The 17,169-nt window shown below is 49.4% G+C and overlaps 1 protein-coding gene across 1 annotated transcript in view; it reads left to right on the top strand.

Annotated features, from left to right (window-relative positions):
* Positions 1-17,169, top strand: part of OBSCN (obscurin, cytoskeletal calmodulin and titin-interacting RhoGEF) — a gene marked incomplete at both ends in the record, with an annotated part of 178,879 nt that overhangs the window by 38,981 nt on the left and 122,729 nt on the right. Inside the window, 3 exons of the mRNA XM_079915848.1 lie at positions 6,704-6,979; positions 10,822-11,097; positions 13,350-13,625. Of these exons, the coding sequence (XP_079771974.1) occupies positions 6,704-6,979; positions 10,822-11,097; positions 13,350-13,625 (828 nt within the window). The remainder of the gene's footprint in view (positions 1-6,703; positions 6,980-10,821; positions 11,098-13,349; positions 13,626-17,169) is intronic.

Consider the following 17,169-nt stretch of genomic DNA (forward strand, 5'->3'; position numbering starts at 1 on the left):
CTCCCCCCACCCTCCCACCGCCCGGACCAGGATACGTGGACGCGGGGGAGAATGCATCACTTGTGTTACTTGTCGCTGAGAAAGGCAGGGGCAATTTTGCAGGGTACACGGCTGGTGCAGAGCCTGGAGAAGTCTCCAGCTTGACCCCTGCACCACCTCCGCACCCCTCGCACCCACCTGCCCCACGACTCCCCACTCAGGTCTCTTTTGCCCAGGGCTGCCTTCCTGACTGAGATGGTGTCCTTGACCCGTGTATCCCTCCCTGTCCCCAGAGCCCAAGGAGGTGTTTGCCAAGGAGCAGCCAGCACGCAGTGAAGTGCAGGCCGTGGCGGGGTCCAGTGCCACGCTGAGCTGCGAGGTGGCCCAGGCCCAGACGGAGGTGACGTGGTACAAGGATGGAAAGAAGCTGAGTTCGAGCTCGAAAGTGCGTGTGGAGGCCACGGGTCGAGGGCGGCGGCTGGTGGTGCAGCAGGCGGGCAAGGCAGACGCCGGGGAGTACAGCTGCGAGGCCGGGGGCCAGAGGGTCTCCTTCCACCTGGATGTCACAGGTCAGTCCTGGAGGAGGATACTAAGCTAGCCTATTTGGAGGTGATGAGGGGACGGTCTTGCGGCCTCCACAGACGGGTGTTCACTCGCCTGTAGCCTCCCAGTCTTCCACGTCCCACATTTATAGCTATTTTTGCCCGGGGGAGGATAGATGGAGAGTGTGGGCGTGGAATGAAGAGTGGCCATTTGTGTCCACCTGTCTCTATGCGGTAAGGCCCAGTCACAGTGTCTTAGCACGTGCCCAGAGTCTTCCTGTAGTTCCTGGTATCGGGACCCTGGCTCTCCCTAATGCTTGGGGTCTGAGGTAGGCCTGGGGATATGTGACTTTCCTCCCATGGAACTTCTTTCCTGACACCTACCGCATGGCTCATGCCAGGTCTTGGTTTGCCAGATGGGTTTTCAATTTCATTGATCGCAGATTAGTGGAGATGTTGGCCACCAAGTCCCGCTTGGAATTATCTTAGGAGTGAACTTTGGGTGGTCAGATTTGAGGCTAATGTGACGCCCTTCCTTCAATTTCCTGGATAGGGAAGCTCCAGTTGCCTGTAGGTAGCAGAAGATATGCCAAGATTGTTGTCATGATCTTGCAAAGGGAGAAAGAAAGGATGATTGGAATAGAGTCCCCTGTGCTGCTTAGGGTGATCTTCTTAAATGCAATAGGATTTTGCCTTTGTCTTCAAAAAGTTTTGATGCTGCGGGTCAGTATTCCCCCTGGCATTTGTGAAAGAGTTAAATGGGCACAATTGTATCATATTCCTAATTCCAGGTCTGATAAAAGGTGCTACAAGACTATGTGGGGAAATTAGTACAAATTCTTGAGAGAGAGTCAGAGGTTTCCTTGGACGGGCAGTAATCTGAGGACAAACATGAGAGATGTTGATTAACAATGAAAATCGAAGCAAATTTGTGTTTTGGGTGGTCGGATGGTAGAATAGCAGGCAGATTCCAAAGGCAAGGTACAGCCAATGTGCTATTTGCTTGCAGAAGCACGGTAGGAGCCCTTCCTGGGAGCCGTTGTCAAGAATGATCGTGAGGCTATATAGTTTTCAAGATAAGGGGATCCCAGTGCGGCGATATTTACCGCATCAGAGGAATTTAGTAGTGAGGTCAGCAAGAGCTCCTTGCAGCAGTGGTTTCCTGCACCACCAGGGACAAATCCCCCCTCCGCCCCCAACCCAGCCCCCTCTCCACCGCCACAATTTCATCTGTTACTGTGCTCTGTGTTCGAGAAGTTGAAGAGGGATGTTGTGTTCATAAATAGTGCTTGGACCACTTACCCATAGGGAAAAATTAAACTGTACTGACAATTCACACCACACACAAAAGGACACTCATGGTGGGTTAGAAACCTCAGTGTGTAAAGGTACAAACGAAAAAACAGTCCGGTGATACCGTGGTTTCTTTAAAGACGGAAGGTAAGGGAAGATTTCTTAAATGGAACACAAATGCTCCAAACTGAAAGGGCTGAAATGGACATCGGTGACACTCTTGAAGGGAAAAACTTTGATCCATTAGAGTACTTGATCACATAGTGAAAATGGGAGTCCCACAGTTGGGAATAACCTTGAAAGCTAGCAATCTGTCCTTCTCTAGTATTTCAATGCATAAAGCGTGCCTAGAGATGGAGAGAAGAGAGAGCCTACTATTGGTGAGTAGGCAAAAATATGAATTGGGTCCCCAGGAAGAACAAAAGAGTAATGGGGACCGAGGTCGTTCGGGGAAAGGCACTCAGCTTCTTTATTCCTCCAACAATGGAAAGGAAAGCCACGGGGAGGTGCCAGCACTCCCCAGAGATTGCCACAAGTTGACCGTACTAAGTGTAGGCCAGGGCACCGAGCCTCAGTGATTTCCATGGACTGCAGGTGCAAAGTTCCCGGCTTAGGCGTATGGAGAAGACTGTGGCCCCATCTGGGAAGCTTTGGGAACACTTGCGTGTGACCCCGCAGAAGCCATGAGCAGGGGAGAAGTCTCTTCTGAAGCGCACCCTACCCCGACCCCCCCAACACCCGGACCAGCTCACGCAGACGCGGGGGAGAATGCATCACTTGTTTTACTTGTCACTGAGAAAGGCAGGGGCACTTCTGCAGGGCACACGGCTGGTGCAGAGCCTGGAGAAGTCTCCAGCTTGGCCCCCGCCCCACCTCCGCACCCCTCGCACCCCCCTGGTCCACGGCTCCCCACTCAGGTCTCCTTTGCCGGGGGCTGCCTTCGTGACTGAGATGGTGTCCTTGACCCATGTATCCCTCCCTGTCCCCAGAGCCCAAGGTGGTGTTTGCCAAGGAGCAGCCAGCACGCAGTGAAGTGCAGGCCGTGGCGGGGTCCAGTGCCACGCTGAGCTGCGAGGTGGCCCAGGCCCAGACGCAGGTGACGTGGTACAAGGATGGAAAGAAGCTGAGTTCGAGCTCGAAAGTGCGTGTGGAGGCCACGGGCCGAGGGCGGCGGCTGGTGGTGCAGCAGGCGGGCAAGGCAGACGCCGGGGAGTACAGCTGCGAGGCCGGGGGCCAGAGGGTCTCCTTCCACCTGGATGTCACAGGTCAGTCCTGGAGGAGGATACTGAGCTAGCCTATATGGAGGTGATGAGGGGACGGTCTTGCGGCCTCCACAGACGGGTGTTCACTCGCCTGTAGCCTCCCAGTCTTCCACGTCCCACATTTATAGCTATTTTTGCCCAGGGGAGGATGAATGGAGAGTGTGGGCGTGGAAGGAAGAGGGGCCATTTGTGTCCACCTGTCTCCATGCGGTAAGGCCCAGTCATGGTGTCTTAGCACCTGCCCAGAGTCTTCCTGTTGTTCCTGGTCTCGGGACCTGGCTCTCCCTAATGCTTGGGGTCTGAGGTAAGCCTGGGGATATGTGACATTCCTCCCATGGTACGTCTTTCCTGACACCTACCGCATGGCTCATGCCAGGTCTTGGGTTGCCAGATGGGTTTTCAATTTCATTGATCGCAGATTAGTGGAGATGTTGGCCACCAAGTCCCGCTTGGAATTATCTTAGGAGTGAACTTTGGATGATCAGATTTAAGGTTTCTGGGATGCCCTTCCTTCAATTTCCTGGATAGGAGAGCTCCAGTTGCCTGTAGGTAGCAGAAGATAGGCAAAGTTTGTTGTCACGATCTTGAAAAGGGAGGAAGAAAGGAGGATTGGAATAGAGTCACCTGTGCTATTTAGGGTGATCGTCTTAAATGCAGTAGGATTTTGTCTTTGTCTTCAAACAGTTTGGATGCTGCGGGTCAGTATTCCCAATGGTGTTATATTGATGAATTTAGGAACAGAAAGGAAAACGTCGCTACTGACCCATCAGTCTGTTTTGCTAATGAGGAGTTAGTGTACTAGCAGCAGACTCTGACTGGCAAAGCAGTCTTTATTTCGTTGCATTTTCCTAAAGGTTAGCGAGTGTCGCTGCCTCGTGGCTGGAACATAGGGCAGTCTATGAAATCAGGTTACTCGTCTTCTGTGAAGAGAGCCTTCATGCTGAGTAGGGGTGGGCTGCCATTCCACATTGACTCCTAGGTGCCAACCTGTAACTGTTTGAGACCGTGACACCACAGGATGATTTATGGGTGTGTATAGATATCCCAGATGCCACCAGGCATTTCTGTAAAATGTGGCATTCGGAGAATATTAGAGAGTGTTCTAAGATAAAAGCTTTGAAAAGTTGTGAAGTTTGCCTAAATCCTGGACAACTGTATGAAAACTGACACAAGAAGATGTAGAAAACTCAAAGAGTTTTATGACTTGTCAGTCAGTAGGACGAATAATGAAAAATCTTCCCAAGAACTACCTGGTACTTCTCTGGTACAGTCTACAAACTATCCTGGAAAACTGTTATTCCATGCTTGTGGAGATGGTCTTAGAGATAGAAAAAGGAGATGCACTCCATAAGTCTGTTTAAATTCAGAACATAACATCGACGCATACCAGAATTGCTGAAGAAAGGCAGGAAGGATGAATGAAATTCCAGACTTATGTATTGCGAATATCACAGCCAAAATCATAAATGAAATGTTAGCAAAAGGAATTCGGCCATGCATCCACGCGGTGGAGATCAGTGATGAGAGTCCTAGTCCAGGATTGCACGTTGGCCTGAATGTTGGCATCATTAATATATATAAAGCTTGGCATTAAGAGATTGAATGCAAAAGGATATGGTCCTCTGAACGAATAGAGAATCAAATGGTTGATGAAATTTGATCGTCCGAAATCTAGGCAAAAAGTGTAAGAAAACTGAGCACCAGTTCTTGCCATATAATTCTTAGCATATTGTACAAAAGTGTTCTTTTGTAACGTTATAATAAAATTCATCCAACAGCAACAACAGCAACAACAAGAGCAGCATCCCACTTAATGTGTCCCTGCCAATCTTTGATGTGAGGGAGAACACACGTGGGCCTCTGTAGCCACTGAGCGTATTCAGGAGGAGCATAAAATCACTGGCAAAGGGTTTAGAAAAACTCAAGGTAGAACTTGCTGATGGTGTGATTATCAACTCAGACAATGCGATGGATCAATCATTAGGCTGTGTACGATTGATGAGTAAGATTAGGGTGTAAGAGAATGAACATGCAGAAGACATTTCCACAGCTAAGTCCTGGTGAGAAACGCTGGGCAAGTGAAACTTTTGTGAAAGAGTTAAAATGGCACAATTGTATCATGTTCCTAATTCCAGGTCTGATAAAAGGTGCTACGAGACTATGTGGGGAAATTAGTACACATTCTTGAGAGAGAGTCAGAGGTTTCCTTGGACGGGTAGTAATATGAGGAGAAAAATCAGAGATGTTGATTAACAATGAAAATCGAAGCAAATTTGTGCTTTGGGTGGTCAGATGGTAGAATAACAGGCAGATTTCAAAGGCAAGGTACAGCCAATGTGCTATTTGCTTGCAGAAATACGGTAGGAGCCCTTCCTGGGAGCCGTTGTCAGGAATGATCGTGAGGCTATATAGTTTTCAAGATAAGGGGATCCCAGTGTGGCGATATTTACCGCATCAGAGGAACGTAGTAGTGAGGTCAGAAGTAGCTCTTTGCAGCAGTGGTTTCCTGCACTACCACGGAAAAATCCCCCCTCCGTCTGTCTCCCAGCCCCCTCCCCGCCGCCACAATTTCGTCTGTTGCTGTGCTGTGCGTTCAAGAAGTCGAGGAGGGATGTTGTCTTCATAAATAGTGGTTGGACCACTTACCCACAGGGAAAAATTAAACTGTACTGACAATTCACAGCACACACAAAAGTACACTCGTGGTGGGTTAGAAACCTCAGTGTGAAAAGGTACAAACCAAAAGACAGTCCGGTGATACCGTGGTTTCCTTAAGACCGAAGGTAAAGGAAGATTTCTTAAATGGAACACAGATGCTCCAAAATTAAAGCGTGCAATGGACATAGGTGACACTATTGAAGGGAAAAACTTTGTTTCATCGGAGGACTCGATCACACAGTGAAAATGCGAGTCCCACAGCTGAGAATAACCTTGAAGGCTAGCAATCTATCCTTCTCTAGTATTTCAATGCATAAAGAGTGCCTAGAGATGAATGGAGAGAAGAGAGAGCCTACTATTGGTGAGTGGGCAAAAATTTGAATAGTTGCACCAGGAAGAACAAAAGAGTAATGGGGACCCCAGTGTACGCGGAAAGGTGCTCAGCTTCTTTATTCCTCAGACAGTGGAAAAGAAAGCCACGGGGAGGTGCCAGCACTCCCCAGAGATTGCCACAAGTTGACCGTACTAAGTGTAGGCCAGGGCACCAAGCCTCAGTGATTTCCATGGACTGCAGGTGCAAAGTTCCCTGCTTAGGCATTTTGAGAAGACTGTGGCCCCATCTGGGAAGGTTTGGGAACACTTGCGTGAGACCCGCAGATGCTATGAGCAGGGGAGAAGTCTCTTCAAAAATCTTACCCTCCCCCCACCCTCCCACGCCCCGGACCAGATCATGCGGACCCAGGGGAGAATGCATCTCTTGTTTTACTTGTCGCTGAGAAAGGCAGGGGCACTTCTGCGGGGCACACGGCTGGTGCAGAGCCAGGAGAAGTCTCCAGCTTGGCCCCCGCCCCACCTCTGCACCCCTCGCACCCGCATGGCACACGGCTCCCCACTCAGGTCTCCTTTGCTTGGGGCTGCCTTCCTGACTGAGATGGTGTCCTTGACCCATGTATCCCTCCCTGTCCCCAGAGCCCAAGGTGGTGTTTGCCGAGGAGCAGCCAGCACTCAGTGAAGTGCAGGCCGTGGCAGGGTCCAGTGCCACGCTGAGCTGCGAGGTGGCCCAGGCCCAGACGGAGGTGACGTGGTACAAGGATGGAAAGAAGCTGAGTTCGAGCTCGAAAGTGCGTGTGGAGGCCACGGGCCGAGGGCGGCGGCTGGTGGTGCAGCAGGCGGGCAAGGCAGACGCCGGGGAGTACAGCTGCGAGGCCGGGGGCCAGAGGGTCTCCTTCCACCTGGATGTCACAGGTCAGTCCTGGAGGAGGATACTGAGCTAGCCTATTTGGAGGTGATGAGGGGACGGTCTTGGGCCTCCACAGACGGGTGTTCACTCGCCTTTAGCCTCCCAGTCTTCCACGTTCCACATTTATAGCCATTTTTGCCCGGGAGGAGTATGGATGGAGAGTGTGGGCGTGGAAGGAAGAGGGGCCATTTGTGTCCTACCTGTTTCCATGCAATAAGGCCCAGTCACAGTGTCTTAGCACCTGCCCAGAGTCTTCCTGTTATACCTGGTATCGGGACCCTGGCTGTCCCTGATGCATGGGGTCTGAGGTAGGCCTGGGGATATGTGACTTTCCTCCCATGGTACTTCTTTCCTGACACCTACCACATGGCTCTTGCCGGGTCTCGAGTTGCCAGATGGGGTTTCAATTTCATTGATCGCAGATTAGTGGAGATGTTGGCCACCAAGTCCTGCTTGGAATTATTTTAGAAGTGAACTTTGGATGATCAGATTTGAGGTTTCTAGGATGCCCTTCCTTCAATTTCCTGAATAGGGAAGCTCCGGTTGCCTGTAGGTAGCAGAAGATAGGCAAAGTTTGTTGTCACGATCTTGCAAAGGGAGAAAGAAAGGAGGATTGGAATAGAGTCCCCTGTGCTGCTTAGGGTGATCTTCTTAAATGCAGTAGGATTTTGCCTTTGTTTTCAAACAGTTTGGATGCTGCGGGTCAGTTTTCCCCGGGGCGTTATATCGATGAATTTAGGAACAGAAAGGAAAACGTCGCTACTGCCCCATCGGTCTGCTTTGCTAATGAGGAGTTAGTGTACTAGCAGCAGACTCTGACTGGCAAAGCAGTCTTTATTTCGTTGCATTTTCCTAAAGGTTAATGAGTGTCGCTGCCTCGTGGCTGGAACATAGGGCAGTCTATGAAATCAGGTTACTCATCTTCTGTGAAGAGAGCCTTCATGCTGAGTAGGGGTGGGCTGCCATTCCACATTGACTCCTAGGTGCCAACCCGTAACTGTTTGAGACTGTGACACCACAGGATGATTTATGGGTGTGTATAGATATCCCAGATCCGAGAAGGCATTTCTGTAAAATGTGGCATTCTGAGAGTATTAGAGAGTGTTCTAAGATAAAAGCTTAGAAAAGTTGTCAAGTTTGACTAAATCCTGGACAACTGTATGAAAACTGACACAAGAAGATGTAGAAAACTCAAAGAGTTTTATGACTTGTCAGTCAGTAGGACGAATAATGAAAAATCTTCCCAAGAACTACCTGGTACTTCTCTGGTACAGTCTACAAACTATCCTGGAAAACTGTTATTCAATGCTTGTGGAGATGGTCTTAGAGATAGAAAAAGGAGATGCACTCCATAAGTCTCTTTAAATTCAGAACATGACATCGACGCATACCAGAATCACTGAAGAAAGGCAGGAAGGATGAATGAAATTCCAGACGTATGTATTGCAAATATCACAGCCAAAATCATAAATGAAATGTTAGCAAAAGGAGTTCAGCCATGCGTCCACGGGGTGGAGTCAGTGATGAGAGTTGTAGTCCAGGATTGCACATTGTGTTGAAGCTTGGCAAAGTTAATAGATATAAAGCTTAGCATTACGAGATTGAATGCAAAAGGATGTGGTCCTCTGAACGAGTAGAGAATCAAATGGTTGATGAAATTTGATCGTCCGAAATCCAGGCAAAAAGTGTGAGGAAACTGAGCACCAGTTCTTGCCATATAATTCTTAAAATACTGTACAAAAGTGTTTTTGGGCCACTCTGGTAGCTCAGTGTTTGATAGTCTGCCTGTCGATGCAGGGGACACGGGTTCGTGCCCCAGTCCGGGAAGATCCAGCATGCCGTGGAGCGGCTGGGCCCGTGAGCCATGGCCGCTGATCCTGCGCGTCCGGAGCCTGTGATCCGCAACGGGATAGGCCACAACAGTGAGAGGCCCATGTACCGCAAAAAAAAAAAAAAAAAAAAAAGGGCTCTTTTTTTAACGTTATAATAAAATTCCTCCAACTACAACAACAGCAACAACAAGACCAGCATCCCACTTAACGTGTCCCTGGAAATCTTTGATGTGAGGGAGAACACACGTGGGCCTCTGTAGTCACTGAGCGGATTTAGGAAGAGCATAAAATCACTGGCAAAGGGTTTAGAAAAACTCAAGGTAGAATTTGCTGATGATGTGATTATCAACTCAGACAATCCGATGGATCAATTATTAGGCTGTCTACGATTGTTGAGTAAGATTAGGGTGTAAGAGAATGAACATGCAGAAGACATTTCCACAGCTATGTCCTGGCTAGAAACGCTTGGCAAGTGAAACTTTTGTGAAGGAGTTAAAATGGCACAATTGTATCATGTTCCTAATTCCAATCTGATAAAAGGTGCTATGAGACTATGTTTTGGAAATTAGCACACATTCTTGAGAGAGAGTCAGAGGTTTCCATCGACGGAGAGTAATCCGAGGAGAAAAATCAGCGATGTTGATTAACAATGAAAATCGAAGCAAATTTGTGTTTTGGGTGGTCGGATGGTAGAATAGCAGGCAGATTCCAAAGGCAAGGTACAGCCAATGTGCTATTTGCTTGCAGAAGCACTGTGGGAGCACTTCCTGGGAGCCGTTGTCAAGAATGATAGTGAGGCTATATAGTTTTCAAGATAAGGGGATCCCAGTGTGGCGATATTTACCGCATCAGAGGAACGTAGTAGTGAGGTCAGAAGTAGCTCTTTGCAGCAGTGGTTTCCTGCACTACCACGGACAAATCCCCCCTCCGTCTGTCTCCCAGCCCCCTCCCCGCCATCACAATGTTATCTGTTGCTGTACTGTGCGTTCGAGAAGTCGAGGAGGGATGTTGTCTTCATAAATAGTGGTTGGACCACTTACCCATAGGGAAAAATTAAACTGTACTGTCAATTCACAGCACACACAAAAGTACACTCGTGGTGGGTTAGAAACCTCAGTGTGAAAAGGTACAAACCAAAAGACAGTCCAGTGATACCGTTGTATCTTTAAAGACGGAGGTAAGGGAAGATTTCTTAAATGGAACACAAATGCTCCAAACTCAAAGGGCTGAAATGGACATAGGTGACACTATTGAAGGGAAAAACTTTGATTCATCGGAGGACTCGATCACACAGTAAAAATGCGAGTCCCACAGCTGAGAATAACCTTGAAGGCTAGCAATCTGTCCTTCTCTAGTATTTCAATGCATAAAGAGTGCCTAGAGATGGAAAGAAGAGAGAGCCTACTGTTGGTGAGTGGGCAAAAATTTGAATAGCTGCACCAGGAAGAACAAAAGAGTAATGGGGACCCCAGTCATACAGGGAAAGGTGCTCAGCTTCTTTATTCCTCAGACAGTGGAAAAGAAAGCCACGGGGAGGTGCCAGCACTCACCAGAGATTGCCACATGTTGACCGTACTAAGTGTAGGCCAAGGCACCGAGCCTCAGTGATTTCCAGGGACTGCAGGTGCAACGTTCCTTGCTTAGACCTTTGGAGAATACTGTGGCCCCATTGGGAAGGTTTGGGAACACTTGCATGTGACCCCGCGGAAGCCATGAGCAGGGGAGAAGTCTCTTCTAAAGCGACCCTTCCCCGACCCCTCCAACCCACGGACCAACTCATGCGGACGCGGGGGAAATTCATCTCTTGTGTTAGTTGTCACTGAGAAAGGCAGGGGGACTTCTGCGGGGCACACGGCTGGTGCAGAGCCTGGAGAAGTCTCCAGCTTGGCCCCCACCCGCCTCCGCGACCCTCGCACCCGCCTGGCCCACAACTCCCCACTCAGCTCTCTTTTGCCCAGGGTTGCCTTCCTGACTGAGATGGTGTCCTTGACCCATGTATCCCTCCCTGTTTCCAGAGCCCAAGGAGGTGTTTGCCAAGGAGCAGCCGGCACGCAGTGAAGTGCAGGCCGTGGCAGGGTCCAGTGCCACGCTGAGCTGCGAGGTAGCCCAGGCCCAGACGGAGGTGACGTGGTACAAGGATGGAAAGAAGCTGAGTTCGAGCTCGAAAGTGCGTGTGGAGGCCACGGGCCGAGGGCGGCGGCTGGTGGTGCAGCAGGCGGGCAAGGCAGACGCCGGGGAGTACAGCTGCGAGGCCGGGGGCCAGAGGGTCTCCTTCCACCTGGATGTCACAGGTCAGTCCTGGAGGAGGATACTAAGCTAGCCTATTTGGAGGTGATGAGGGGACGGTCTTGCGGCCTCCACAGACGGGTGTTCACTCGCCTGTCGCCTCCCAGTCTTCCACGTCCCACATTTATAGCTATTTTTGCCCAGGGGAGTATGGATGGAGAGTGTGGGCATGGAAGGAAGAGGGGCCATTTGTGTCCACCTGTCTCCATGCGGTAAGGCCCAGTCATGGTGTCTTAGCACCTGCCCAGAGCCTTCCTGTTGTTCCTGGTATCGGGACCCTGGCTCTCCCTAATGCTTGGGGTCTGAGGTAGGCCTGGGGATATGTGACTTTCCTCCCATGGTACGTCTTTCCTGACACCTACCGCATGGCTCATACCAGGTCTTGGGTTGCCAGATGGGGTTGCAATTTCATTGATCGCAGATTAGTGGAGATGTTGGCCACCAAGTCCCGCTTGGAATTATCTTAGGAGTGAACTTTGATGGTCAGATTTGAGGCTAATGCGACGCCCGTCCTTCAATTTCCTGGATAGGGAAGCTCCAGTTGCCCGTAGGTAGCAGAAGATAGGCCAAGTTTGTTGTCATGATCTTGCAAAGGGAGAAAGAAAGGAGGATTGGAATAGAGTCCCCTGTGCTGTTTAGGGTGATCTTAAATGCAATAGTATTTTGCCTTTGTCTTCAAACAGTTTTGATGCTGCGGGTCAGTATTCCCCATGGCATTTGTGAAAGAGTTAAATGGGCACAATTGTATCATTTTTCTAATTCCAGGTCTGATAAAAGTTGCTACGAGACTATGTGGGGAAATTAGTACACATTCTTGAGAGAGAGTCAGAGGTTTCCTTGGACGGGCAGTAATCTGAGGAGAAAAATCAGAGATGTTGATTCACAATGAAAATCGAAGCAAATTTGTGTTTTGGGTGGTCGGATGGTAGAATAGCAGGCAGATTCCAAAGGCAAGGTACAGCCAATGTGCTATTTGCTTGCAGAAGCGCGGTGAGAGCGCTTCCTGGGAGCCGTAGTCAAGAATGATCGTGAGGCTCTATAGTTTTCAAGATGAGGGGATCCCAGTGTGGCGATATTTACCACATCAGAGGATTTAGTAATGAGGTCAGCAAGAGCTCCTTGCAACAGTGTTTTCCGGCACCACCAGGGACAAATCCCCCCTCCGCCCCCATCCCAGCCCCCTTCCCCGCCGCCACAATTTCATCTGTTACTGTGCTGTCTGTGTTGAGAAGTCGAGGAGGGATGTTGTCTTCATAAATAGTGCTTGGACCACTTACCCATAGGGAAAAATTAAACTGTACGGACAATTCACAGCACACACAAAAGTACACTCGTGGTGGGTTAGAAACCTCAGTGTTAAAAGTAACAAAAGAAAAAACAGTCCGGTGATACCATGGTTTCTTTAAAGCCGGAAGGTAAGAGAAGATTTCTTAAATGGAACACAAATGCTCCAAACTCAAAGGGCTGATATGGACATTGGTAACACTATTGAGGGGAAAAACTTTGATTCATCGGAGGACTCGATCACACAGTGAAAATGCGAGTCCCACAGTTGGGAATACCCTTGAAAGCTAGCAATCTCTCCTTCTCTAGTATTTCAATGCATAAAGGGTGCCTAGATGAATGGAGAGAAGAGAGGGCCTACTATTGGTGAGTGGGCAAAAATTTGAATAGTTGCACCAGGAAGAACAAAGAGTAATGGGGACCCCAGTGTACGCGGAAAGATGCTCAGCTTCTTTATACCTCAGACAATGGAAAAGAAAGCCATGGGGAGGTGGTAGCACACCCACCAGATTGCCACAAGTTGACCGTACTAAGTGTAGGCCAGGGCACCGAGCCTCACTGATTTCCATGGACTGCAGGTGCAAAGTTCCTTGCTTAGGCGTATGGAGAAGACTGTGGCCCCATCTGGGAAGCTTTGGGAACACTTGCGTGTGACCCCGCAGAAGCCATGAGCAGGGGAGAAGGCTCTTCCAAAGCGCACCCTCCCCCCACCTTCCCTCCGCTCGGACCAGCACACGTGGACCCGGGGGAGAATGCATCACTTGTGTTACTTGTCACTGAGAAAGGCAGGGGCACTTCTGCAGGGCACACGGCTGGTGCAGAGCCTGGAGAAGTCTCCAGCTTGGCCCCCGCCCCATGTCTGCACCCCTCGCACCCGCCTGGCCCACGGCTCCCCACTCAGGTCTCCTTTGCCGAGGGCTTCCTTCCTGACTGAAATGGTGTCCTTGACCCGTGTATCCCTCCCTGTCCCCAGAGCCCAAGGAGGTGTTTGCCAAGGAGCAGCCAGCACGCAGTGAAGTGCAGGCCGTGGCGGGGTCCAGTGCCACGCTGAGCTGCGAGGTGGCCCAGGCCCAGACGGAGGTGACGTGGTACAAGGATGGAAAGAAGCTGAGTTCGAGCTCGAAAGTGCGTGTGGAGGCCACGGGCCGAGGGCGGCGGCTGGTGGTGCAGCAGGCGGGCAAGGCAGACGCCGGGGAGTACAGCTGCGAGGCCGGGGGCCAGAGGGTCTCCTTCCACCTGGATGTCACAGGTCAGTCCTGGAGGAGGATACTGAGCTAGCCTATTTGGAGGTGATGAGAGGACGGTCTTGCGGCCTCCACAGATGGGTGTTCACTTGCCTGTAGCCTCCCAGTCTTCCACGTCCCACATTTATAGCCATTTTTGCCCGGGGGGAATATGGATGGAGAGTGTGGGAGTGGAAGGAAGAGGGGCCATTTGTGTCCACCTGTCTCCATGCGGTAAGGCCCAGTCACGGTGTCTTAGCACCTGCCCAGAGCCTTCCTGTTGTTCCTGGTATCGGGACCCTGGCTGTCCCTGATGCGTGGGGTCTGAGGTAGGCCTGGGGATATGTGACTTTCCTCCCATTGTACTTCTTTCCTGACACCTACCCCATGGCTCATGCCGGGTCTTGGGTTGCCAGATGGGGTTTCAATTTCATTGATCCCAGATTAGTGGAGATGTTGGCCACCAAGTCCCGCTTGGAATTATCTTAGGATGAACTTTGGATGGTCAGATTTGAGGCTAATGCGACGCCCTTCCTTCAATTTCCAAGATAGGGAAGCTCTGGTTGCCCGTAGGTAGCAGAAGATAGGCCAAGTTTCTTGTCATGATCTTGCAAAGGGAGGAAGAAAGGAGGATTGGAATAGAGTCACCTGTGCTATTTAGGGTGATCGTCTTAAATGCAGTAGGCTTTTGCCTTTGTCTTCAAACAGTTTGGATGCTGCGGGTCAGTATTCCCAATGGTGTTATATTGATGAATTTAGGAACGGAAAGGAAAACGTCGCTACTGCCCCATCAGTCTGCTTTGCTAATGAGGAGTTAGTGTACTAGCAGCAGACTCTGACTGCCAAAGCAGTCTTTATTTCGTTGCATTTTCCTAAAGGTTAGTGAGTGTCTTTGCCTCGTGGCTGGAACATAGGGCAGTCTATGAAATCAGGTTACTCGTCTTCTGTGAAGAGAGCCTTCATGCTGAGTAGGGGTGGGCTGCCATTCCACATTGACTCCTAGGTGCCAACCCGTAACTGTTTGAGACTGTGACACCACAGGATGATTTATGGGTGTGTATAGATATCCCAGATGCCACCAGGCATTCCTGTAAAATGTGGCATTCGGAGAATATTAGAGAGTGCTCTAAGATAAAACCGTTGAAAAGTTGTGAAGTTTGACTAAATCCTGGACAACTGTATGAAAACTGACACAAGAAGATGTAGAAAACTCAAAGAGTTGTATGACTTGTCAATCAGTAGGACCAATAATGAAAAATCTTCCCAAGAACTACCTTGTAGTTCTTGGGTACAGTCTACAAAATATCCTGGAAAACTGTTATTCCATGCTTGTGGAGATGGTATTAGAGGTAGAAAAAGGAGATGCACTCCATAAGTCTCTTTAAATTCAGAACATAACATCGACGCATACCAGAATCACTGAAGAAAGGCAGGAAGGATGAATGAAATTCCAGACGTATGTATTGCGAATATCACAGCCAAAATCATAATGAAATGTTAGCAAAAGGAGTTCAGCCATGCGTCCCCAGGGTGGAGTCAGTGATGAGAGTTGTAGTCCAGGATTGCATGTTGTGTTGAAGGTTGGCAAAGTTAATAGATATAAAGCTTAGCATTACGAGATTGAATGCAAAAGGATGTGGTCCTCTGAACGAGTAGAGAATCAAATGGTTGATGAAATTTGATCGTCCGAAATCCAGGCAAAAAGTGTGAGGAAACTGAGCACCAGTTCTTGCCATATAATTCTTAGCATATTGTACAAAAGTGTTCTTTTGTAACGTTATAATAAAATTCCTCCAACAACAACAACAGCAACAACAAGACTAGCATCCCACTTAACATGTCCCTGGAAATCTTTGATGTGAGGGAGAACACACATGGGCCTCTGTAGCCACTGAGTGGATTCAGGAAGAGCATAAAATCACTGGCAACGGGTTTAGAAAAACCCAATGTAGAATTTGCTGATGATGTGATTATCAACTCAGACAATCCGATGGATCAATTATTAGGCTGTGTACGATTGTTGAGTAAGATTAGGGTGTAAGAGAATGACATGCAGAAGACATTTCCACAGCTAAGTCCTGGTGAGGAACGTTGGGCAAGTGAAACTTTTGTGAAAGAGTTAAAATGGCACAATTGTATCATGTTCCTAATTCCAGATCTGATAAAAGGTGCTACCAGACTATGTGGGGAAATTAGTACACATTCTTGAGAGAGAGTCAGAGGTTTCCATCGATGGAACGTAATCTGAGGAGAAAACTCAGAGATGTTGATTAACAATGAAAATCGAAGCAAATTTGTGTTTTGGGTGGTCGGATGGTAGAATAGCAGGCAGATTCCAAAGGCAAGGTACAGCCAATGTGCTATTTGCTTGCAGAAGCGCGGTAGGAGCCCTTCCTGGGAGTCATTGTCAAGAGTGATCGTGAGGCCATATAGTTTTCAAGATAAGGGATCCCAGTGCGGCGATATTTACCGCATCAGAGGAACGTAGTAGTGAGGTCAGAAATAGCTCTTTGCAGCAGTGGTTTCCTGCACTACCACGGAGAAATCCCCCCTCCGTCTGTCTCCCAGCCCCCTCCCCGCCGTCACAATGTTATCTGTTGCTGTGCTGTGCGTTCGAGAAGTCGAGGAGGGATGTTGTCTTCATAAATAGTGGTTGGACCACTTACCCACTGGGAAAAATTAAACTGTACTGACAATTCACAGCACACACAAAAGTACACTCGTGATGGGTTAGAAACCTCAGTGTGAAAAGGTACAAACCAAAAGACAGTCCGGTGATACCGTGGTTTCCTTAAGACCGAAGGTAAAAGAAGATTTCTTAAATGGAACACAAATGCTCCAAACTGAAAGGGCTGAAATGGACATCGGTGACACTCTTGAAGGGAAAAACTTTGATTCATCGGAGGACTCGATCACATAGTGAAAATGGGAGTCCCACAGTTGGGAATAACCTTGAAGGCTAGCAATCTGTCCTTCTCTAGTATTTCAATGCATAAAGAGTGCCTAGAGATGGAGAGAAGAGAGAGCCTACTGTTGCTGAGTGGGCAAAAATATGAATAGCTGCACCAGGAAGAACAAAAGAGTAATGGGGACCCCAGTCATACAGGGAAAGGTGCTCAGCTTCTTTATTCCTCAGACAGTGGAAAAGAAAGCCACGGGGAGGTGCCAGCACTCCCCAGAGATTGCCACAAGGTGACCATAGTAAGTATAGGGCAGGGCACCGAGCCTCAGTGATTTCCATGGACTGCAGGTGCAAAGTTCCCTGCTTAGGCGTATGGAGAAGACTGTGGCCCCATAAGGGAAGGTTTGGGAACACTTGCATGTGACCTCGCAGAAGCCATGAGCAAGGGAGAAGTCTCTTCTATAGGGCACAGTCCCCAGACCCCCCCAAACCCCGGACCAGCTCACGCGGACGTGGGGGAAATGCATCACTTGTGTTACTTGTCGCTGAGAAAGGCAGGGGCACTTCTGCAGGGCACACGGCTGGTGCAGAGCCAGGAGATGTCTCCAGCTTGGCCCCCGCCCTACCTCCGCACCCCTCGCACCTGCCTGGCCCACGGCTCCCCACTC

Source organism: Stenella coeruleoalba (genome assembly GCF_951394435.1).
Source record: "Stenella coeruleoalba genome assembly, chromosome: 3".
In the NCBI taxonomy this organism is placed as follows: domain Eukaryota; kingdom Metazoa; phylum Chordata; class Mammalia; order Artiodactyla; family Delphinidae; genus Stenella; species Stenella coeruleoalba.